This window comes from Myxine glutinosa, chromosome 12 (assembly GCF_964187855.1).
Source record: "Myxine glutinosa chromosome 12, kmMyxGlut1.1, whole genome shotgun sequence".
Classification (NCBI taxonomy): Eukaryota; Metazoa; Chordata; class Myxini; order Myxiniformes; family Myxinidae; genus Myxine; species Myxine glutinosa.
Window position 1 is genome coordinate 1,584,967 of NC_136272.1, and position 25,567 is coordinate 1,610,533.

General features: G+C 48.4%; 1 protein-coding gene across 2 annotated transcripts in view; it reads left to right on the forward strand.

Annotated features, from left to right (window-relative positions):
* The window catches only part of HAUS7 (HAUS augmin like complex subunit 7), a 68,314-nt gene extending 44,829 nt beyond the window's left edge, over nucleotides 1-23,485 (forward strand). Inside the window, exons 8-11 of one of the 2 annotated variants that reach the window (XR_013621030.1) lie at nucleotides 1,971-2,192; nucleotides 4,682-4,775; nucleotides 22,656-23,185; nucleotides 23,230-23,485. Coding sequence is in view for 1 of the 2 variants with exons in the window: in XM_078766404.1 (XP_078622530.1) it covers nucleotides 1,971-2,192; nucleotides 4,682-4,775; nucleotides 22,656-22,714 (375 nt within the window). In the remaining variant the exon portion in view is untranslated. Of the gene's footprint in view, nucleotides 1-1,970; nucleotides 2,193-4,681; nucleotides 4,776-22,655 lie in introns of both variants that reach the window. The other variant, XM_078766404.1, reaches the window with a different exon arrangement.
* Nucleotides 23,486-25,567: the final 2,082 nt, after the last annotated feature.

Genomic DNA, 25,567 nt, shown 5'->3' on the forward strand with positions numbered 1-25,567 from the left:
CTCGCCTCGTATTCATATTTTGATCTGAAATCCAAATTTGCAGGTCGTTTTGCACATGTGCAGCACCCAAAGAATGCTTTCTCTCAGTATGATCGGCGTGCTTGACCATCGGCAATCTGTGGCCAAAATGGCCACTTTGACATAACACAATACTTGTTGAATGCGTGGTCTTCCTCCTATCCAAAGTCTCCTCATTCAGGTCGTTGTTATCGGCTGCTGCCGGAATAAATCGTTAAGGAGTAATATTTGATTGTACGACACCAACCAAGGACGACATTCGCCAAAACCTCCTCAACTAAATGTGTATCGACAGTTTGTGCTTCGTCATAAGACGAGCAATGCCCATTTAACATTGTCGCAACTTGCTTTCATCTTGTCATGTGTCGAACTGACATGGCCAAACATATTTGCTTTGGAATCTTCTTTTTTTCATGTGATGAGAACACATAGCGTTCCATTAGAGGAGAAGCAATGGAACTTCCTTTCATAAGTGAGTAGTATAGTAGAGTACACGATATAAAACGATAACGAGGAGTTAGTCTTACTTTAGTACGAGACCATGACCATGTTAAAGTTAACCGTAGTCGTACACTGACTAACATCAACATTGTTTAATCCACACAATGGCCGAATTGGTTAAATCATGCGTCAGTTCAACATTAAAGTGAATCATCGTAGAATCGTAACCATAGTCGTCCTGCAGGAGGAAGCAATCGTGGCCCAAAGAATCATCTGTGATCACCTTGATGCTGTGAATCCCTGAATCCAAATGACTGAAAGGATTTACTCCATTTCCCAATCCCAAAATCTTGCTCCCTGTACCACTCCTCCAACCACAGGTTAAGATTCGTTGCTCCACTGATGAAGTCCGCACCGCAACCCGTTCTCGGGAGAATATTGGGGGGAAATGACGTCACATCCCCTCTCCCCGATCAACAATCGCTCAAAAACCTATATCCAGCGTTCATGGTCTCATCATAAGCTCTACTTACACCATTAGCATCCACATGAACCCCAACAAAATGTCGCTCAATATTCCCTTCATATTCCTCACTCGCGCCTGCTCCGAAACGACACAAAATCGAATTATTCCGATCCCTGCCACAAAATGGACAGTCCACTTTACTTCTGACAAAACTACTTCCCTCACCTCCGTATCTCCCTCCCATCTCCATCCAATGCCCGCCACCACGCACACCCACAAAAACCACAGATTCATAAAGCTTCCCTGGTTTATCCAAAGCATTCCTCTACTAAATTGATGCATTTGTCCGATCAGTCTAGTCTTAATACCATAAGTATCGGAATCTTTTGGACAGTACATTAATGTTTCAGAACATGTGCTTTCATGTCATCTCTTTGAAACCGGATGCTACCCATATGCTCCTTCATTAGTCCAAAGAGATAGAAACCACAGGGAGATATCTGGTTTGTAGGGAAGATGGTTAAGCACTACTTCCTGATAAAAGGAGAGGTGTTTGGATGCACATTTGGCCGATGAATATTGTTTTCCACATTTCTAAATATGATGACGTTTTCCTGCAATATCATGCACATTGAAGCAGTGATTGCTTGACATCAACTGTACGACGCTGCTAATGTTTGCACAAGTCACAACATGGTTGCATGTGAGCATTCACATGTGTTTTCAAACCTTTTACACCATGAAGCACCTTGTGTATGTGGTGTATAATCATTGAATTGTCAATGTGAAATCGTCCTGTTTGACATTTTTCTTCACCAAAACATCATCGCACAATGCTGTCCTTGGCGTGATCTTGGGAATACCCAGAATCCTTTGTGTAGTTGTGATGTCACTTCACACATGAGTTGCCAGATGTTGGTTCAATGACTATATATTTTTTTCTGGCATTTGTCAATCTTTTAACGATTACCTTCAACAAAAGTACTGGTTTACCTTTAGACGGCTTACCTTTAATTTCCCCAATTTATATATTTTCCCATTTTAGGAACGAGCAACAATACCTGATGGCACCACAAACTCAAAACCCGCGGATCTCCAAAAACTCTGCAAGGCGCTGTCTGACATCACGCAACTACAGGAGGATTTTGTGTGCACCTACAAAAGGGAATTGTGGCCTGCTTGTCGTCCTGCTCTACCTTCTTCACCACATCCTTATCTGGGACCTCTTTTTGGCAAGATAAATGATGCAGTTTCTTCGATCAATATGGTAAGGTCATTTGCAATTTGATTCGAAAGTGCCCTATTTGGACTGCGTTCAACAAACAGATCAATTTGTTTGAGCTCGTAGATGTGGACATTTTCTCATATTCCCGTCATCTTGCATATTTACTGAACCTTGCCAAAAGAAAAAGGAACAACAAAGCACAAAACAAACCCAATGTCCCTCACACACACACATCGGGGTAGCATTTTATTTGAGGTTGAGGCTCGTGGTTCACAGAACAGACCGGAGCAATAACTTAATGGGGGGTGGGGAAGGTTGGTCACTCCTGGAAACCGGAAAATATATTTACAGAAAATTGTAATACCGATGGAGGTCCATTCCTGAATTGGTGATTTCTCCCATTTTCATATATACCTCCATGTGAGTTGGTAATCCATTCACGTAAATATTATCCGGGGGCTGTAAAGTACCCTATTATTTGCTTTCTATTTTCTTTTCATATTTCAGGAAAAGATAATTTTGTTCATTGTTTTAACACCATTGTAATGCATGCAAAACAATGTTTCCTTATTTCCTTGTTCTGCAAGTGGTATATGTGCATGTCCCGCTGTGACCCTAAGGTCACTGCACAGAAAGAACAAGGAAGTAAATACACACTTGTTGTGCAGTGTGTGCATCAGGTTTTATTTTATTTTTTTGTACACCAAGTCGAGGCTCGTATAAGAGCGAACACACAGAATATATAATAAAGGGAGCAGGAGACAAGAAGGGGGGGGGGGGGGGGGGGGGAGGGAAGCACAACAACAGTAGTGAACAGGGACATCGGGAGATCTGTGAACAGGAGAGGGCTGGGGCGGGATACATGGGATAAACAAGATGGACACTACATGGACTTTCAGGAAAGAAAACTGAATTTGAAGAAGGTGGATGTGGGGTGTCTGAACGGGGGAAGAAAAGATCAAGGTTTTGGATGGGGGAAGATAAGAGATGGTGGTGAACAGCTGTTTTAAAGACCTGGAGGGAGGAGTGGGATTGAAGAGAGTGAGAGAGTTTGTTCCAGAGGTGGGAGAAAAGAGGAATGAAGGAGTGAAGGTGAGCAGAGAGTCTTAATTTTGGTAATTCCACCACAAGTTTCTGACAGATCTTGTGTGACCTGTAGGAATATTTGGGGGACAGAGCACAGAGAGAGCTGGGGGAGCAAGGCCGGAGAGGAGTCGGTAGAAGACGGAAAGACCACCAACCTGCCTGCGGTGAGTGAGTGAAAGGCCCTCAGAATCAGCTTCATCGCGGGAGATTCCACTGATCCTGAAAGCTTTGGTTTCAACAGCGTGAAGCCGAGCGAGGTGTGAGGTAGGAGCACCAGCCCAGAGGGGAGAGCAGTATTCCATTGAGCTGCGGATGAAAGCCTTGTATGTGGTGAGGAGCTCAGGTGTACTAAGGAAGGACCTCACATGACGGAGGATGCCCAGTCCCAGGAAAGATTGAGACCCAAAAGCTTGAGTGACAGAACTTCTTCAAGAGGATTGTTCAGAAAGTAGATGGGAGGGTTGTCCAGACGGCTTTTCGGAGAGACAAATTGAGAGTGTGAGATTTGCCGGGATTGAAAGACATGTTCCACTTGTTTGACCAGTTTGTGATGTTGATGAGGTGTGCAGAGAGTGAAGAGGCTGTTGCCTGCTGCTCTGAGGGTTGAGATATGGAGCAGTAGAGAGTGGAGTCATCAGCAAAGAGATAAAGAGGATTTTCCAGAGTCGGAGAGATTTATTATTGATGAAGACCAGAAAAAGCACAGGGCCCAAAACACTATCTTGGGAGAACTCCAGCCAAGGTTAAATTTGAGATAGAGTTCTGTGGCAGAGTATGCTGGGTGCAGTGTGGGTATGGGGTTAAATTTGGGAAAGAGCTCTGAGGTGGAGCATTCGGTGTGCAGTGCATGTGTGGGTTTAAAGTTGAGAGAGCTCCGAGGTGGGGCATTTGGTGTGCAGTGAGTGTGTGGAGTTAAATTTGGGAAAGACCTTCGAGGTGGAGAAAGTGTACAGTGTATAGCTCCGGTGTACAGTACGTGGGGTTAACGGTGAGAAAAGACATACACAATTACATTTTCCATGTGTGGTTAAATGGCACTGTAATAATAGCGGAGGTATTATACACTGTAATAATGGCGGAGGTATTATACAGTACACTGTAATAGTGGCGGAGGTATTATACAGTACACTGTAATAATGGTGGAGGTATTATACACTGTAATAATGGCGGAGGTATTATACACTGTAATAATGGCGGAGGTATTATACACTGTAATAATGGCGGAGGTATTATACACTGTAATAATGGCGGAGGTATTATACACTGTAATCGTTGTATAATCCTGAAAACTAAATTGATCAAATCTAAATAAATGCTCAAAATTAACATTTGCCTTATCCGTCTAAATTATTAAAATGTATATCAAATTCTGCCACGCTCATACTTACAAACTACGTTTTTTGGATCTCACCTTGTCATAATTTGTTGTTGTGTTCTTGCTGCAGGACTATGGTAACTTGCAACATTTGGTTGAGAGTTGCCAGGATGTGCAAAGCATGCAGTGTAACATGCAAACCCAAACATGTGACATGAATCCACGTAAGTGATCGGAGCTATACTACATACACATGAAAATTCATGGATAACATCTGGGAAAAGCTCGATTGGAAGGAAGATCGATTATCTTTTCAAATTGTATCCACCACCCATGAAGTTATGGATGTGATATTTACCTTATTAATCTTCATTGATAAAATGATGCAATATGGAGTAATCTCCGCATAAAGGACAATCTTTATATTAATTTGTAAAATAGCAATTTGAACGTTCCGCCCCTCGTTACCCCCCCCTCCTACCCCTCCCCCAACACCTTCCACTCTACCTCCCACCATCCTTCCTCTTTGTTCTCCACTCTTTTTCTCAAACTTCCATATTTCTTTCCGATCAAACCATTCATTTCCCTTTCCCAATTTTATTTTCTCAATTTATCCTTTCTGCTCACATATTACAAAATTCCATACAACTTCAACACTCATTAATAACCCAGATATTAATAACCATTCTGATAGTCATTAAGAACCTCGTTAATGTTTCTGATAGTCTTACTCTTATCATAATTTGCCAACATAAATACTGTAACACATTGTTAACAAGCATGATTTAAATGTAGGACTTGAATTATGAAAAAAACTGTTGACATTGTTTGTTTGGAATCATTTTGGCATCTTAAATCTCTTTATTGAAAGGAGAGGTGAGGAGTAGGCAGCGTGACGAGAGGGGAAGGGAAGGTAGCGTGATAGGTGAGGCGTAGGCAGCGTGAGGTGAGGAGAGGGGAGGGGAAGGGAAGGCAGCATGAGAGGAGGAGAAGGGAAGGTAACATTAGTGGAGGGGAAGGGAAGGCAGCATGAGGGGAAGGGAAGGCAACATTAGTGGAGGGGAAGGGAAGGCAGCATGAGGGGAGGGGAAGGGTAGGCAGCATCATAGAATATGATGGTTTGGCAAACTTAACAGGCACAAAGGAACTCCCACCCCACTCCATCCTCTCCCTCCTCCCGCCCTACCTCTGGACTCCCACCCCAGGGCATATACAATTCCTGTTTTGCGAATAATACTGTAGTACAGTGCAGTATTGAGGTTTTATAAGCACCCCCCTTTTTGTAATGGTACAATCATCAACTTCCCCTTTTTGGAAGAGTAAAATCCACACTTTGAATCGTCAAATGGGCCCTAACTTCACGGATGTAAGAACAGCACTCAAACCAATATCAAAAAAGTCCGCTCGCAGCTTTGACGCGATTCACGGTTGTATCTCTCTCCTGGTCATCTCCTCCTCTTCCTCCTCCTCCTCCTTCTGGTCGTTTGCCGTGTTTTCTTTTTCCTCCACAAACAAATATTTTTACCTTTTCCTAAAGTCATCTCCATTTCACACAAAAATCTTAACAACAATGTTACCTGAAACTAAAAATCCTACAAGTGTATAATAACAACAAAGGCAGAAGTGATGGATCCGTAACAATACACATATACACACACACATATATATATATATATATATATATATATATATATATATATATATATATACATATGCACATACATACACACACATATACAGTCGTGGCCAAAAATATTGGCACCTTTGCACTTTTTTTCAAAATAACTCACAATTTTCTCTAAATATAAGTTGAAATTGACAAAAGTATTTGGTCTCCACAATTCTATATCTTGCTGATAATATTACAAAACCTTTGTTTTTTTTTATTCAGAACTTAATATATCATTTTAAATTAGGAAATAAAAAGAAATGGTAATTGGAATTGACAAAATTATTGACACCCACGACTTAATATTTGGTAGCACAGAATTTGGACAAAATAACTGCAGTCAAGCGCTTCCTATAGCCATGAATGAGCTTCCTCCACCTCTCCACTGGCAGTTTGACCCACTCTTCTTGTGAAAACAAGAAGAGTCAGTTTGGCTCCAGTTCTCCCTGATTGGAAGGGTGTCTTCTCCCAACTGCTGTTTTCAGATCTCCCCACAGGTGTTCAATGGGATTTAGATCTGGACTCATTGCTGGCCACTTCAGAACAGTCCAACGTTTTCTCTTGAACCATTCCTGGGTGCTTTTTGAAGTGTGTTTGGGGTCATTGTCCTGCTGCAAGACCCGTGACCTTCGACGGAGACCCAGCTTTCTGACACTGGGTTGAACATTGTGCTCCAAAATGTCTTGGTAATCTCCTGATTTCATGATGCCATACACACATTCAAGGTACCCAGTGCCAGAGGCAGCACAGAAACCCAAAACATCACTGAACCTCCTCCATGTTTGACTGCAGGGAAGGTGTTCTTTTCTTTGAAGGCTTCATTTTGTTTTCTGTAAACATAGAGATGATGTGCTTCACCAAAAAGCTCTAATTTGGTCTCATCTGTCCACAGGACATTCTCCCAGAAGGATTTTGGCTTGTTCAGGTGTGTTTTGGCAAACTCTAGTCGGGCTTTCTTATTTCTCTCTCAGCTTTCTTATTTCTCAGCCTCCTGGGTAGGAACATCAAGGTCTCTGGAGATGGACTTTTGTAGCCTTGAGATTGTCCATGCTTGGCTACAATCTTGTGTCTGACCTCCTCAGACAATTCTCTGGTTTTCTTTCTTTTCTCCATGCTCATTGAGGTACACACAGTGACACAAAACAGCAAAATGACTCCTTTTCTCCATTTAAACTGGTTGAATGAGTGATTTTTATATTGCAGGCACCTGCAACTCACCACAGGTTCTAACTCCAACCCACAACTTCTAAAAGGTGCCAATAATATAGTCCGGGCCATTTTAGAATTTCTGTGTAGAATAAGCTAAGATTTTGTAATTTTTTCAGCTTTTTTTGTTTTGTTCCACTGAAAACCAAAGAAATACAACTCTGGATACCAAGAGATTTTTTTATTTCAACACTTTTCTGGAAGAAATGGTGAATTATTTGAAAAAAGTGAAAGGGTGCCAATATTTTTGTCCACGACTGTACACACACACACACACACACACACACACACACACACACACACACACACACACACACACACACACACACACACACACACACACACACACACACACACACACACACACATACATACATATAAATATATACTACCTTGGCTCTGCTCGCTGCGCTTGCCTAACCACGCGTCGTTACTGAGGAACGGGCTTATTTTAGCTGAGGATAATGACTGTACCTGAGTTGCTGTGTTGTCATGATTTTCACCAATCATAATACAAACAATTATTTTGCACAAATGTATTTGTTGTGTTTGTGTAATTACATTTTTAAAGCAATTTAGTTTGAAGATTTAGGTTGAAAAAATATATAGGAATTCAAAAAAGAACCCCTCAGCACATACATAGGGGAGGGGTATGTGCAGACTGGAAGTTTGGGACAATTACACCTCACCACCAAGTAATTCAAAACACCTCACCACTAAGTAATTCAAAACACCTCACCACCAAGTCATTCAAAACACCTCACCACTAAGTAATTCAAAACACCTCACCACCAAGTAATTCAAAACACCTCACCACAAAGTAATTCAAAACACCTCACCACCAAGTAATTCAAAACACCTCACCACCAAGTAATTCAAAACACCTCACCACCAAGTAATTCAAAACACCTCACCACCAAGTAATTCAAAACACCTCACCACCAAGTAATTCAAAACACCTCACCACCACGTAATTCAAAACACCTCACCACCAAGTAATTCAAAACACCTCACCACCAAGTAATTCAAAACACCTCACCACCAAGTAATTCAAAACACCTCACTACCAAGTAATTCAAAACACCTCACCACCAAGTAATTCAAAACACCTCACCACCACGTAATTCAAAACACCTCACCACCAAGTAATTCAAAACACCTCACCACCAAGTAATTCAAAACACCTCACCACCAAGTAATTCAAAACACCTCACTACCAAGTAATTCAAAACACCTCACCACCACGTAATTCAAAACACCTCACCACCACGTAATTCAAAACACTTCACCACCAAGTAATTCAAAACACCTCACCACCAAGTAATTCAAAACACCTCACCACCAAGTAATTCAAAACACCTCACCACCAAGTAATTCAAAACACCTCACTACCAAGTAATTCAAAACACCTCACCACCACATAATTCAAAACACCTCACCACCAAGTAATTCAAAACACCTCACCATCACATAATTAAAAACACCTTACCACCACATAATTAAAAACACCTCACCACCAAGTAATTCAAAACACCTCACCATCACATAATTAAAAACACCTCACCACCACATAATTAAAAACACCTCACCACCAAGTAATTCAAAACACCTCACCACCACATAATTAAAAACACCTCACCACCACATAATTCAAAATACCTCACCACCACGTGATTCAAAACCACCACCACGTTATTACAAACGCTTCACAACCACGGAAACAAAAGTTTCCGGGAGTAGTTCAGTGACAACAGACACTGCCCAGATATGTAGACATATAATATAGATAAATGATTGTACGTACCTGAGTTGCTGTTTTGTCATGGTTTACACCAATCATAATTCAAACCATCATAATGCACAAATGTATTTGTAATGTACGTGATATTACATTGTATAAACGATTGAAGTTAAAAAAAAAAAATTTCCCAAAAAAATCCCCCCCCCCCCCCCCCCCCCCCCAAAATATATATATTTGGAAACATTTTCAAAAAAAAATCCCCTTAGGACATACCGACGGGAGAGATAGGTGCATACCAGAAGTTTGGTACGATTTCACAAAAGTTTGAGGGAGTAGTTCAGTGACAACACAAGACAACACAACACAACACAAGACAACACTGACACTGCACATATATATATATACATATACATATACATATATTGTTACGGGCTCCTCCCCAAACCCCGGTCACGGTGTACCTCCGCCGAGCCCCGAGAGGAGTCACGGCAGAAAGATGTGTTATTCTGTGTGTCAAAGATCAATGGTGAAACCACACCAATTGTTACCAACAAACAAGTATTGTATTGAGGTCACACAAGAATAACAGTACAATAACAATATTAATCAATTGTACAACCAATTTATCATTCCTATGATGGTACCATCAGTTTCGTACAATATAACTCACTGTGCTCCAAGTGAGCGAAAATAACATTCCCAATGTCTCTGTCCCAGCTTCAAACCAAAGTCGATCCACGCTCCAGTGATCGTCAGAACGATGTATCGAGACCAGAATCCCGCTCGGTTGACAGTCACACTGCCAAAGATGGGCAAAGGTGTCCTCAAGAGGTGACTGGGAAATCACATCTTCGGGTATGGATGTTCAACGGCTCCCCACACGGCGAACCGCAAATTCCCACTCGAAATCCACGTTACACATGCAAACCAGGCTAATGGCTGGATGCGTTGAAATGGTTTGAGCGAGGTGAAAAAAACCTGGAGCGATGCGAAATCAGGCGCGAGGCAAAATGGCCAACGGTCCGTTCTCGAGATGTAACGGCACTCCAATGATTCTCTTCGGAATCGACCGCAAAACCTGTCACAGCGATAACAACTCTGTCGCAGGAATCCCTTTCTTCGTTCGCGAGTGACCGAAGTGACCGAAGTTCGCGAGTGACCCCCGTTCGCCGGCATTTGCTCCAGACCTCCAAGCAGCTCGGCTCCTTCTCCGACCTCACTTGCTCTGCCTCTTCTTCCTCCTCTTCTTCCTCTTCTTCGTCCGGTTCCCGATCCGGTTTCCGGTTTCTTTTTAAAACATTAATTGTTTTTACCTTTTGAAAACAGTTATCTCCAATTCACTTAAACGATAGCAATAATAGTACATGGAACCAAAAATGTTTACAGTGGATGAGAACCACAACAATGGAAGTGACGAATCCGTAACAATATATTGTTACAGACACGACTTTGATGTTAAAGTGGGCCGAGCGGAATGGCCGTCGTGTCCGCACAAATTACCCGACTATACTCGACGTTGACGAAGTCGCGCCACGCTGGCTCAATAAGAAAAAGAAGACACCCGGCTGGATTACAATAACACAATACGACACCAATGTTTCGATTCTCAAGTATATTCGTACGGAAAAGGTTAGATTACAGGGGCTAGAGGTATATTACAGGAAGACAGGCACTTAGACACACTCTTATATTAACCCCGGACAGACGACAGACACACGGGACAACGGCTGACTCACACGGGGGTTTGATGGCTAGGAAAGGCAGGCAGTCGATGGCTCAAGGTGCACTCTTGGCTCAAGGCAGAATCGACTCGGTCCGGTCCAGAGATGCGGGGAGGTATCGTCGCGCTGGGGGTGGCGGTGGCTTCTCTCTCCAGTCTCCAAGCTGAGGCGCATCTCCCGTCACATCCGGCGCGGGGCCGCGTATATCCGGCGGGGAGTGACACGCCCTCGGCTCGTTAGCTCCGCCTCGTGGAATCGGCACGTTGCTTCTCATTGGGTGCGTGCGGGGGGGGTTACTGGCTCCGCCCCTGACGAGGAGCTGACAGCCAGCCCCTTCGGGGTAACCCCGTGGAGCGCATGGTCTGGAGCTAATCGAGCCGGTGTGAGGACGCATCCTCCCCCGCTCCGCCGCCATCTCCTCTGTTGTTGTTGTAATTGTTGTTGTAGTTGTTGTTATTGTTGTTGTTTGGGGAAGAAGATGGGAGGAGGTATGGGAAAGGTCCTAAACTCACTACTGATGCCATATAATCACATTCTGGTGCAACGAAGAGTCATAATTAATGGAGACGAGGCCTTAACTGACATAGAATAAGAATAACTAGGAAGATGTCCGAAAGTTGTCTACCTGTGGTGCGGTGGACCTGGGCACGACATTTAATGGGGGAATAAGGGGAAGGTCGGCTCTACTGATTGTTATTTACATGCAATGGGACTAGGGAATGGGGGATCGGGGAAAGTTGGGGAGTATTGGAGAAAATAGGGGAATATTTACAAGCGGATATGGAGGCCAAATTCCATATTCGCAACATTGCACCCTTCTCTACCCTCGGGGCGTCCCGACCCGATAAATTTTTACCTACTTTAGTGTGGCACGCAATGTAGTTCCCTCTACTATTAACTCTACCCTGAGTGCGACAGTTTTACAGATATTCACAAATGAGTAAATATGTCCCCCTGCGACGTTGCACCCTTCTCCTCACAGAAACACACCCACAGGATAACCGAATCCGGAAAGAATTCTCAAACTACACATACAGCCGGTAGGGAGCATTATTTACAAGATTACGCTGATATCTACACTACGATCCAGGACCTGTCTTTGGAGGAACACATGCAGATGTTATGCATAGAGAGAGCGCGCTTGCCAGCATCGATACACCAACCCACGAGTGCTCTGTGGCCGACGGCCTTTAATAACGTGCAGAGCACCCTTTCCCAGCATCAAAAGCACCACCCCACCACCAATCGGTGCAGTCACCATTGTTCATTGGTATAAAAATAAATTCGACAACCCCTAACCCTGCAGGTGTCTCTTGCTCTTCGTGTGGCCTTCAGTGGTGTTAACTATTAGTGGTTCACCTGTATGGCATAGGTGCCACGTTGATCCATAGGTCCATCCCCGGGTGGTGCTTGGCCGCAAACGAACTGCGGTCCATTGTGGGTGGCCACAAACATTGCGGTCCATATGGTGTATCGATCCCGGCAGCAAACAGCGAAAGTGCAGGCCCACAACTGCGCAGCCAGCACCTCTCTCTCCTCTCTCTCTACCCCAAAGCCAGATCCTCGGAGGTGGGAGACAAAAGAAGAAACAAGTGAGTAAGGTGGTAAGGGCGCAAAAGTGCACGCAATGTAAGGTGATGCACACTGGGGGCACATGGGAACCAGGTGAGACAGGTACGTTCCTATCGTACGCCCCCCCCCCCCCACCAGGTAACCTACATGGCCCCTCCCTTACCCCTTACTGTATCCACACAACACAACACTACCCATAAACATCTACTTTACAAATCAACAAACATCCCTACTGTCTTCCCCGTTCCTCCCATATACCAAATTCGTCTTCTCTCCCTCCTAACCAATCAAATTTGCCATTTTCAACTCTCATCAAAATTTGCCATCTCCAACTGCACATCAAAATTTGCCATCACCAATTCATCATCAGTCCCTCCTAAGGAGGGAGAGATGGAATCACCCCAATGTCTCATCCACGTCGTGATGCGTCTCACAAATCCACAGCAATCTCATTTCCTGCACACAGAACAAAGAAAACACAGGTGTGGAGTCATCATCATCACCACAGGTAAGTGGCTGCGTATGGTGCGACAGGTTCTTCAATCCTAACTATTTCCTAAATGACTTTAACAACTTTACACCACCCGGGGTCTTCCTCCGGCCAAACCATTGGCCCTCTTACACTATGGGTTCTAAAAACCAATTCCCATTGGCCAAACTGTGGTGCTCTTCAATTTGGGGTCTCACTCCCCCGATTCATCTCCCGGTGCCCTCGTACAATTTCTGGGCTGTGGCGTGTACCTCTCCCAGTGGGTCTACCCACCTGCACCCCTCCACCACTGCAGTTGCCTCCGAGCTTACCTGCTCCTTACCCTAACCTATCTACCTGGGGAAGGCCCTCTGGCGCTCTCCCCACTCCGTGCCCTCTCTGGCACTGGGCTGCCCGATCCACACCCGGGATCCTCAGGCACCCACTCACAACTACCGGCTCCCAGAGCCCACCTGCGGCCTCACCTGGCCGACATCCTCACAGTGGTGGAGTGCCCAACCAACTACACACACTAACAGGCTACACGCCCAGCCATTTCCACAACACTAATGCACCCATTCACAACACCATTCTGCAACCGCACCACAAATGCCAATATCCAACCACAATTTACCTGTACCCTCTACCTAACACTTACACTACCCGCCCCGGGTACTCGTGAAAGGGGTCCACTCTTCCCCCATCCACACCTTCGCTCCATGCACACCACTCCGTACCACTTACTCCAACTCTCTCCACACACCTGTACTTGCACACCTGTGCTCTCACACTTGGTGCCACCTGCACCCTTCTCTCCCCAAGCGCATTCGCGCTGATCCACACACTCACTACTCATACACTGCTCCACACACCTGTCCAGTTGCACACCTGTGCAATCACACCTGTTCAATTCTCACAAACACGGCATCATCTCAGCTAACTACTCCCTTCTGAAACTTGCGCTTCCCAGTCGTCCCTTTAAACTATTGCGCTCCCACGTCATTATCATCCACACTAATCTACCTGCGTCCCTACTACAGGTATCAGTCACTAACTAAACTTAACGTTACCTAAGGTCATCTTCTCTAGATCCCTACACACAATATCCTAACCCACCCGGGCTAGTTTTCACTGCCATACACCCCATAAACCTAGTGCTCCTTTGCCCCCCCACCATGGGAAGGGTGGCAGGGATGCCACCCTCTCCCACCGGGCCTATCGCTCCTCAATCCCCCAGTCCTCTGGCACTAATAAGCCCCCCCTTATTCAGAGGTACTGGGTCCCGCCTCGGCATCTAAAGCCGAGGCAATCCACGGGGGCGCCTGCTCGCCGGTGTAAGGTCTTATCCGGTCGGCGTGGACGATCCGAGGGAGGGCTCGTGGCCCCATTTTGATCTTAAAGACCACGTCACAGATTTGCGACAGGACGACTCCTGGGCCTTGCCAGGGGGAGGTGAGTTTTGGGCACCTTCCCTTCCGCCTCCGGGGATTAAAGAACCAAATCTTCATCCCCGGAGCGTATTGACTCCCCTGGCTCCGGTCGTCGTACCTGCGCTTCATCTTTTCCCCCGCCAGATGGAGTTGGCGGCGGGCGAAGGCATGGACTAGCTCCATGCCTTCCTCTAGGTGACGTGCGTACCCCTCCCTCGGCGGGTTAACCACTGTGTCTGGCACGGGACCGCATAGCAAGTCGGCGGGAGCCCGTAACTCCCGCCCATACATAAGCAACGCTGGACTGCATGCGGTGGCCCCGTGCTGGCTGGTTCGGTAGGCCATGAGCAAATAAGGGAGATGTTCGTCCCAGTCATCCTGACGGGTGGTGGTGAACAGTGCCAGTTGTTGGATTAAAGTTCGGTTGAATCTTTCCACCATCCCGTCAGATTGAGGTCTTAAAGGCGTTGTCCTGGTTTTTCGAATTGACAGGAGACTGCACACATCTTTTAGTAATTTGCTCTCAAAATTTCGTCCCTGGTCGGTGTGCAACTCCTGTGGAATCCCATGCCGGCACACAAATCCTTCCACGAAGGCCTGCGCTACCACCCCTGCTTCTTGGTTGGGGAGGGCGTAAGCCTCCGGCCACTTGGTGAAGTAGTCCATCACAACGAGGATATACTTATTACCTTGGCGGGTGCGGGGCAGCGGTCCTAGAATATCCATAGCCACCCGCTCAAGGGGGGCCCCCACCTGATGTAATTGAAGGGGGGCCCTCATCCTCCGTGCTGGTCCCTTTTTGGCAGAACAGGCGTCGCATCTCCGACACCAGTCCTGTATGTCGCGCCCCATATTCACCCAATAGAACCTCCGGCGGACCCGAGATATTGTCTTTGTCCTGCCCAAATGGCCGCCGGAGCGGGTACCATGCACCTGTTGCAATATGACGTTCTTGAATTTGTCAGGGACTATCACCAGCCAGGAAGTTCGATCAGAGGGAACCTCCACCCACTTGCGATACAAGATGTTGCCTTTCAATTCCAGGGTCTGCCACTGAGCCCAATATGCCTTTGTTTGTGCCCCGAGGGGGGTGACCTCTTCCCCCTTTGGTCTTTGCCCCAATTTGACCCATTGGAACACCGGCCCCAGAACAGGATCCTCCTGCTGGGCCGTGCTCCAAGCCAACTCTCCAAATTCCTCGTCCGCGGTTAGTGGCAAAATTGGCCCTCTCACCCGGGTTGCCCGGACGACGAGAATCGGGGCGGAATCGCCCAATTGCTCCCTCTCCTCGTGTCTCGCACAAAATTTACAGTTTTCCCCCAGACAAGGACGCCGAGAGAGTGCGTCCGCATTACCATGGGCCTTCCCGGCCCTATGGGCCACATCAAAATCGTACTGCTGCAACTTTTCCAACCACCTTGCAATTTGGCCCTCCGGTTCCTTGAACCGAAGGAGCCATTGCAAGGAGGAATGGTCAGTTCTAACCAAAAATTTCCGCCCGTACAAGTACGGGTGGAAATGGTTCATGGCAGCCAGCATAGCCAATAACTCTTTGCGAGTGACGCAATAATTTCTCTCGGGCCTACTTAAGGCCCGACTATAATAACCAATCACTCTCTCCACGCCCTCCTGTGTCTGAGACAAAACTGCGCCCAATCCTTCCTGGCTCGCATCCGTGTCCAGGGTAAATGTCCCGTCACTAGTGGGGTAAGCTAGAAGGGGTGCGGATGTTAGACACCCCTTCAATTTTTGGAAGGCCTCGTGGCACTCCCGTGTCCAATTAAATCGCGTCCCCTTCTCCGTAAGCCGGTGGAGGGGACGGGCCAACTCCGCAAATTTCGCCACAAAGCGCCGGTAGTAGGAGCAGAGTCCCAAAAATCCCCGCACCTCTTTGATGGTACGTGGTGCGGGCCACTCCTCTACCGCTTTAATTTTGTCTGGGTCTGTTTTTACCCCCTCGCGGCCAATCACGTGACCTAGATAGGCCACCTCTCTTGCAAACAAAGTGCACTTACTCGGGTTCAGCTTCAACCCTGCCTGTCTGAGGCACCCGAACACCTGGTCCAAATTAGCTAGTGCCTGGGGGAACGTTTGGGCATGTACCAGGACGTCATCCAGGTACACCAGGCATGATTGCCATGGCATGCCGCCTAGTACATGCTCCATCAATCTCTCAAAGGTGGCGGGGGCGTTACACAAACCAAACGGCATCACAGTAAACTGATACAGTCCCTTACCTGTGGAAAATGCCGTTTTCTCCTTCCCTGCCCTATCCATCTCCACCTGCCAATACCCACTCTTGAGGTCCAAAGTTGTGAACCAATTTGAGCCCGCAACGGCATCGAGGGTGTCATCAATCCTTGGCAGGGGATATGAGTCCTTGAGTGTCACGTTGTTTAGCTGGCGATAGTCCACGCAGAACCGCGTGGTCCCATCCTTCTTTTTGACCAGCACAACAGGTGACATCCAAGGACTTCCCGAGGGCTCGATCACACCTGCGTCGAGCATTTTTGCAACCTGCTCGTCAGCTTCCGCCCTCTTGCTCCAAGGGAGCCGTCGGGCGGCCTGACGAATAGGCCGGGCCTCACCGGTGTGGATCTGATGTTTCACCAGGCCCGTACGTCCAATATCCTCGGTGGACAAGGAGAAGAGGTCCAAATGGGACCCAACCAGTTTGTGTAAGGCCTCCCTCTGGGTACCTCCCAACTCTACGCTGCTACGATTTACCATCTCGCAAATGGGATCGGGCCAATTCCTACTTGTCATTGAAGGCTCCCCCCGGGGTCGGCTCGGCTGGACGTTCTCGCCCCTCACTGTCGCGACTTCCTCAACGGGGGTGCAGCCAGCTACCCTCGTGCCCCTTACTATAGTGCGTGGTTCTGTACTCATATTTATTACTCGGACGGCCACTACCGGTCCGTCCGTTTTTACAAGGGTGCGGCCCACGATTAAACCCGGTATGGACTGCGCTGCCACCGGTTCGACCAGGCCGCAGGACTCCTGCCATGTTGGGCGAGCTGCCCATCGGGCCGGCACTATCGCCTCGGCCCTTGGGGGGATGGTCACGGCCTCGGAAGCCTCCAGCTCCGCTCTCTCGGCCGTGCTCACTCCCCCTAACGGCAGCTCTTCTACTCCCACCTGCAGGATCCCCCGGCACAAGTCGATTTTACAACCGCTGGCAGTCAACAGGTCCAACCCTATTAAACATGGGTCGCACACCTCCGCCACCCAAACATCTATCTCCCTCCTTACCGACCCTAACTTGAGGGTCACAGAACCACGCCCTATGATCGGGGCCGTCACCCCGGTAGCAAGCTGCAAACTATAATTTTGCAGGCGCTGGATCTTATCCCAGCCACCTGCGCTCGAATCAAGGACCACAGGGCTGATGATCGTGGCGCTAGCTCCTGTGTCCACTACGGCGTCTACCCCCACGCCGGCAATTTTGCATCTAATTGTCAGGCTACCGGTTCCAATTTGGCCACAATAAATGACCTGTCGCGTCAATGAGGGCTCTCCTCCATCCTCTGCTGCCGAACACCGCCCTACGTGCCCGACACCTTCTAGTTTCCCGGGGTCTGGCGGGGGGGTGTCTGGGGTCGGCTAACCCGCTCCCCCCTGGGCGGAGTTGAGGACCTCAACTGCCGGGGATCATCCCGGCGCGCGTTTCGACAGTGCCGCGCCAGGTGACCCAGGCGGTTGCAGGTATAGCACCTCACCTGGTAAGGTGCTTGCCTCCGGAATTCCAAATTCCCCCCCCTGTAGGTCCGAATTGGATTACCCGCTCGTGGTCCACCGCGGGCCACCTCCGGGGCCGCCTGCCATGGTCCAGGTCCTGCCAGGCGCTGGTCCACCAGCCTCCGGACCATGCCCGCCAGGTCAGGACCCACGTCGGGGGCGGGCCCCCTAAGGGGTCCGCCCTCCATCGGGGGTCCCATCTGGCGGACCGCCATTGCGAGACGCTCGCCCCCCCGGGCCAGGGGCCTCGCTGCTTCCCAACGGGCCGCAGCGTCAGCCGCCTGGCTCAGAGTCTGCGGGCGCCACATGGCGAGCTGTTGCCGGAGCTCAATATCCGGGAGGGCCTGGATAAAATGGTCCAGCGCCAGGCTTTCCCGGGAATCCGCTGCCATGCTAGCATGTGCGATCCCCACTGCGCGGCGAATGTCGTGGGCAAGTTCCCCGATGGCTTCCTGGGGCTTGCGCTTTCGCAGCGCGAGCTGAGCTTTAACAAGCTCGCTCTGCTGTTCTATTCCAAATCGATTAATTAGGGCGTCGCGGAGGGCTGGCAGGGTGAGAGCACCCGCTGGTAATGCCGTCAGCACCTCCGCCGCCGCGCCGCGCAATGCGGCCACCAGGTGTACTCCACCTTCGTCCTCACCCCAACCGTTACCCTTACACACACAGTCGAACTGCGCCAGGTACGCGCGTAGATCACTCTTGCCGTCATACGGCGCGAGTGGGACCTTGTGGGACCACCTCGTATGCGAGTCGTTGCCCGCCGGCCGGACCCCGTGCGTCGCCCCTTGCGGGGTCAGCGCGGGGCCGAACCGGCCGGGCCCCCACAGTACATTACCCCCAAGGGGCTCTCGTGCCTCCCCGGTCCCTCCAACAACTACCCCTGTTGGTGTCGATGCATGGGTCACACCTCCGCAACCCGCTACCCATTCCATACTCCCACAACCTTGCTCACCCACACCTCGCACCTCTCGTTCCATACCCTCCGGACCAGCCATACACCTCACTCGTGGCCTCTCACGAACTTCCGGGTCTATCTCGACCCCCAAGCTTATTAAATCACCTGGCGCATCATACGCACGACCATATTGGTCACCACTTACACCGGGTCCTCTTTCTCTTCGCTTCTCCTCCATCACCTGCGAATCCCTCATCCGGTTAATGAGCACATCATCACGATCCGAACACAGACTTTGGACCAATTCTTTTACTTCCTCCTTTATCTCTTTCTTATCCTCTCTCCGTCGCTTCTTAATTTCGCTCACCCCTTCTTCCACTTCTTCTAATTTTTGCTTCATCTCCTTCATCTCTTCGTGCGCCCCTTTAAGTTCTTCCTCTAACTCCACTTTATTTTTTTCTATGTGCTCCCGCACCTCCCGCTCTTTAACCTCCATTACCTCTACCACCTTGTCCATTTTCCTCGTCAGGTCCTCATGTACCGTCTGGCACTCTTTTTTTAATTACCCCTACGTCCTTTTTCATCTCTTTCTGTGTCGATTTTAAACCCTCTATTACCGCTGTGTTCTTCTTTACCTGGTCCCCCAACTCCTTTTGTCCCACTGTCAGTTGTTCTACTCCCAGCGTCAACTCCTCTATACCACCTTGCAATTTTACAGTCCCCTTTCTCACCTCTTTCTCCATGCGCTCCTTACAGTGCCTCACCTCCTCGCGCACTCCTCCGACCTCCTCACTCACTCCTCTTCTGATCTCCTCTCCCATCACTTGCATCTCCTGCCCAGATGCCACCCTCATCTGCTCCATTTCCTCCCTGTGAGCATCCAGTTTGGTTTCTACCCCCATTCTGACCCCCTCTATCTGCTGCTCCATTTGTTTAACTTCCCTTTCCGCTTGGTCCCTCATGTCCCTCAATTTGCCTTCCATACTGTTTTCTAACCCCTCTAACCCTTTTTGCATCCCTTCCATTTGATTCTCTTGAGCGGCCATTCTGTTTTCTACCCCCGTTAACCCATGTTTCACTCCCTCTATCTGATTCTCTTGAGCGGCCATTCTGTTTTCTACCCCCGTTAACCCATGTTTCACTCCCTCTATCTGATTCTCTTGAGCGGCCATTCTGTTTTCTACCCCCGTTAACCCATTCTTTACTTCTTTTATCCCGTTGTCTAACTCCTCAAAATTATTGTCTAACTTCTCAATTTTCTTGTCTAACTCCTCAAAATTATTGTCTAACTTCTCACTGGTACCCCTCGCTTCGTCCCTCATTACCCCCATTTGGTTTCCCAAGTCATTCCTCAGGTCTTCACTTGTCTGGACCATGAGCGCCTTTATTTGTTCCATAAATAGGCCCCAATCCATCGGCGGCGCTGCTACGGTCGCGGGCGCGGTGACCAGCGAGGCGCCATTTTGTGCGTTTGCTACCCTCGCTGCTTCGCTCTCCTCATGTCCCTCATGTCCCTCAATTTGGTCCTGGACCGACCCTGCTTCACTCTCCCCTACCGGACCCCAGCCGTCTTGATCCGCCATAGCGCGACTTGCAAAATTCGAGTTTCGTAAAACAAAACAAATTTCGGCCGCTCCAAATTTTGACCAAATTTTTTTTTTTTTCCTCTATTCGTTTTTTTTTTTTTTCTTCAAAATTTGGTCGGGCCTCGAATCTCACTCCCGACACCAATTGTTACAGACACGACTTTGATGTTAAAGTGGGCCGAGCGGAATGGCCGTCGTGTCCGCACAAATTACCCGACTATACTCGACGTTGACGAAGTCGCGCCACGCTGGCTCAATAAGAAAAAGAAGACACCCGGCTGGATTACAATAACACAATACGACACCAATGTTTCGATTCTCAAGTATATTCGTACGGAAAAGGTTAGATTACAGGGGCTAGAGGTATATTACAGGAAGACAGGCACTTAGACACACTCTTATATTAACCCCGGACAGACGACAGACACACGGGACAACGGCTGACTCACACGGGGGTTTGATGGCTAGGAAAGGCAGGCAGTCGATGGCTCAAGGTGCACTCTTGGCTCAAGGCAGAATCGACTCGGTCCGGTCCAGAGATGCGGGGAGGTATCGTCGCGCTGGGGGTGGCGGTGGCTTCTCTCTCCAGTCTCCAAGCTGAGGCGCATCTCCCGTCACATCCGGCGCGGGGCCGCGTATATCCGGCGGGGAGTGACACGCCCTCGGCTCGTTAGCTCCGCCTCGTGGAATCGGCACGTTGCTTCTCATTGGGTGCGTGCGGGGGGGGTTACTGGCTCCGCCCCTGACGAGGAGCTGACAGCCAGCCCCTTCGGGGTAACCCCGTGGAGCGCATGGTCTGGAGCTAATCGAGCCGGTGTGAGGACGCATCCTCCCCCGCTCCGCCGCCATCTCCTCTGTTGTTGTTGTAATTGTTGTTGTAGTTGTTGTTATTGTTGTTGTTTGGGGAAGAAGATGGGAGGAGGTATGGGAAAGGTCCTAAACTCACTACTGATGCCATATAATCACATTCTGGTGCAACGAAGAGTCATAATTAATGGAGACGAGGCCTTAACTGACATAGAATAAGAATAACTAGGAAGATGTCCGAAAGTTGTCTACCTGTGGTGCGGTGGACCTGGGCACGACATTTAATGGGGGAATAAGGGGAAGGTCGGCTCTACTGATTGTTATTTACATGCAATGGGACTAGGGAATGGGGGATCGGGGAAAGTTGGGGAGTATTGGAGAAAATAGGGGAATATTTACAAGCGGATATGGAGGCCAAATTCCATATTCGCAACAATATATAGATATATACACATCCATACATAGATACATATATACACACACACACACACACACACACACACACACACACACACACATACACACACCCTGCGTTTTATTATTGGCTCACTTGGAACGTAGTTCCGTGGAGCTTATGCGATGGCGCGTCAGTCCATCCGTCAACACTTGCAAAGTCTTCTCCGAAACCGCTGATGGGATTGTGACCAAACTTGGCGCAAATGATATTTGTTATGTTGTGACTAAAGTTTGTTCACTGCATTAAAAAAATCGGGGTCAATGAAGGTATGCGTGGGGGTGGAGGGGGGGGGGGGGGGTGGGGGAAAGGCTGCCCCCCAAAATAGGTATTTTTTTTGTTTATTTGTTTAAAGTCGTATGATTGTACATGCTGCCCTGTCTCCTAGCAACCATTGAAATTGGTTTTGAATACCGTGATACTCTTTAAACTACCTTTAGTCAGTGCAGTATTGTTCTTATTTTTATACATTACATTGGTGTAACAATAACACCATGATTTAAAATAAAACAAGCAGCTTGCTTAAGTTTTACTAACTTGAGTTATCCATTTAAAACCATTGAGAAGAACCGAATGTGGAATTGAAATGAGACATACATGAAATATCACCAATCATTCATATTATTTAAACGGAATCTGGAGCATTCTTGGGATGCCATTCTGCAATAGCACATCCTCGACTTCTGGAGAACCTTCGGATTGGTCTCGGGAGTCTCTGGTAATATGCAGATGACCACTAATTCTGGTGAATGTTTTGAGAGATTCCTAATTGGACGAATTGTAATGATAAACTGTTCCATGCCCATCTCATTACAGCTTTGGAGGTTTATGGTGATTGGACCAACTCATTGGACATGTCAGAGTCCAAGCAATAGGTTCTTCAGGCAAGATCCTGGTCTCCTGCACTTCTAACTCTGTTTAAATTTTCAATAAAAACTTTCACTTGTGCACCATTTGCATTCATTATGATATTCTAATCATTCTCTTGTATTTACCTTTGGTAACAAATACCTTCTTCTCCTTTATTAAAAGTCGAGATAACAAAGAGATATTAAAATGAAAATATGCTGCAAAGCCGCAGCACCAACACACTTGTACTTTTCTTGTGACATGCATGTTGGGATCTTTATATTTCACCATGACCTCACCATGAAGGGAAAATGTTTTAGTTTGGCTTTAATCCTGCTTCAAATCAAATTTGGCTGTGCGACTCTGCTCTAAGCCGGCTGAGTGATTCTGCTCCGAGCCGGGTGCGTGATTCTGCTCCGAGCCAGGTGCGTGATTCTGCTCCGAGCCGGGTGCGTGATTCTGCTCCGAGCCGGGTGCGTGATTCTGCTCCGAGCCGGGTGCGTGATTCTGCTCCGAGCCGGGTGCGTGATTCTGCTCTGAGCCGGGTGCGTGATTCTGCTCCGAGCCGGGTGCGTGATTCTGCTCCGAGCCGGGTGCGTGATTCTGCTCCGAGCCGGGTGCGTGATTCTGCTCTGAGCCGGGTGCGTGATGTTGCTGCACCCTTCAGGGTGTCTTTAAAGTGATATAATGTACAGTATGTTAGCCCATGCTGTATCTTGTTTGCAATATACCATGTTGTGTACCTCTATATTATTTTGTTGTGTGAATTACAATAAATGCAACATTTTGGAGAATAATCGGTGCACTACTACTCGTATGTATATCTGTTTGTGTGGGTGTATATAGTACTAGCAGAAGTACCCGGCATTGCCGGGCGGGGGAGGAGGAGGGGAGGGGGAAGAGGAGGGGAGGGGAATGGGGGGTAGGGGGAAGGGGGGAGGGGGAAGGGGAGGGGAACAGGGGAGGGGAACAGGGGGGAGGGGGAAGGGGGGGGAGGGGGAAGGCAGGGGGGGAGGGGAGGGTGTGGGGGTGCCTGGGGGAAGAAGGGCCCCTCCCCCTTCCCCTCCCCCCCTTCACCCCCCGGGCACCCCCCCCTCCCCCCCCTCCCCCTCCCCCCCTCCCCCCTTCCCCCTCCCCCCCCTTCCCCCATCCCCCTTCCCCCATCCCCCTCCCCCCCCATTCCCCTCCCCTCTGTTCCCCTCCCCTCCGTTCCCCTCCCCTCCTCTTCCCCCTCCCCTCCTCCTCCCCCTTAACACCAGGGGGGTTGACTCAGCCTGTCATCCTACCGAGGTCGGCAAATTGAGTACCAGTTCACTGGTAATTCCCTGTGTGCCGCAAGAGGCGCATAACAGGGTTGGCGGCACGAACCCGGAAGTCGGAACTCATTGTCGTCAAATAAATGTAGCATGTATGTTTCACTCTGTCACATGCCGTTGGTCCCATGTCAATCAGATGAAGTTGAAAAATTAACATTACGAAGTTTCTCTGGGACGTACTGATTCCGAATAATGAAGTTGAAAAATTAACGTTCTGAAATACGCTAATTACGCTAACAGAAGCGCTGGCGCTGCGAAGCGCTAGAGGGAGCGCTGCGCTCCCTCCCTTCGATTCCCTCCCTCTTCTGCTAGCGCTTCTGCGCTAATACGCTAATTTTAAAACCCGAAGTTTTAAAAAATTTAAGGTGTGCTGTAGTTGCTCTGAGGCGTACTGATTCCGAATATGCCTTTGGTTTTTCTCTGCGATGAGTAGTTCTCGAGTTATAAGAGGACAAACAAACAAACATACTTTACTGCTTTATATATATAGATTACGGTTTTGCAATAAAAGACACCCCCCCCCCCCCCCCTAGTTAATTACACGACAACATGTAGCCTGCAGTAGTCAGTTATTTCTTATTAAATGTAAAGATTAGCTCCCTTCCCATTGTGTAGTAATGGGGGGGGGAATGCCCGCACATGACCAACCTTGGCCAATGGGAGGCCGTGGAACCTGTGAGAAGGGGATTCCATCCGATAAAGGTCCATGCCGATCGTGCTTCAGGCTCTCCTCATTCATCCTTCAAGCCAACCATCCTACGAGCTGGTTCGTACGTGCTGCTCTTCTCCTTCGCCCTCCAAACTGGTTCTTCATCCATGCTGGGTCGTCTGCTGTGCTGGGTCATCCTCCGTGCGATCCTCCTTTGTGCTGTCTGCCGGATCGATCCATGCGCCACGCGTGGGAACTGCCGGACCCAAGTCATCGTCGGCCCGTCCACCGGTACACGTCTAACCGGTGTGTGATTCATTTCCTGTGTGTGTGCGAGTGTGTAAATTATATCACGTTGCATCTTCGTCTCTTTGCCTTCTAAATAAAAGGCTGTACATTTTTGTTGTTACTTTGAAACCTGTTCGGGTACGTCTTTTCTCCATTGGCCTAGCATCATCCGAGACCGAATTTGGCTTGAATCAGGCCCATAAATCACGTCAGGTAACGCCACTTTCCACACCGTGCAAATCCGCTCGGCATGCAATAAAGTGTGGAAAGCGAAGGTTTAACCCCCGGTTTCTTCAGCTGCAGCTGCGTGTCTTGAAGATATTTGGGATTCCTTGACCAGCAAACGCTTTGACGAGTGGCTGGGAGGTTGGCGGTTGAAGTTGCTTTGAACCCGTCGATCACGAGTTTAGTCTCAGTCGGCGGCCTGCGTGGACCGGAGTTTGAGGGGGAGCAGGGTAATAAACTCCCCTTAGTACGTTGACAAACCCGGGATCCGCAACAAAATTGGTGTCAGGAGTTTGGGATATTCATACCTGGAGTACGCTTCACGACTGCATACGTGGTGGAAATTTGGTTTAAAACAATTTTTTTACCCTCGCCAGAGGAGAGGGTATTGCATTTGAGTC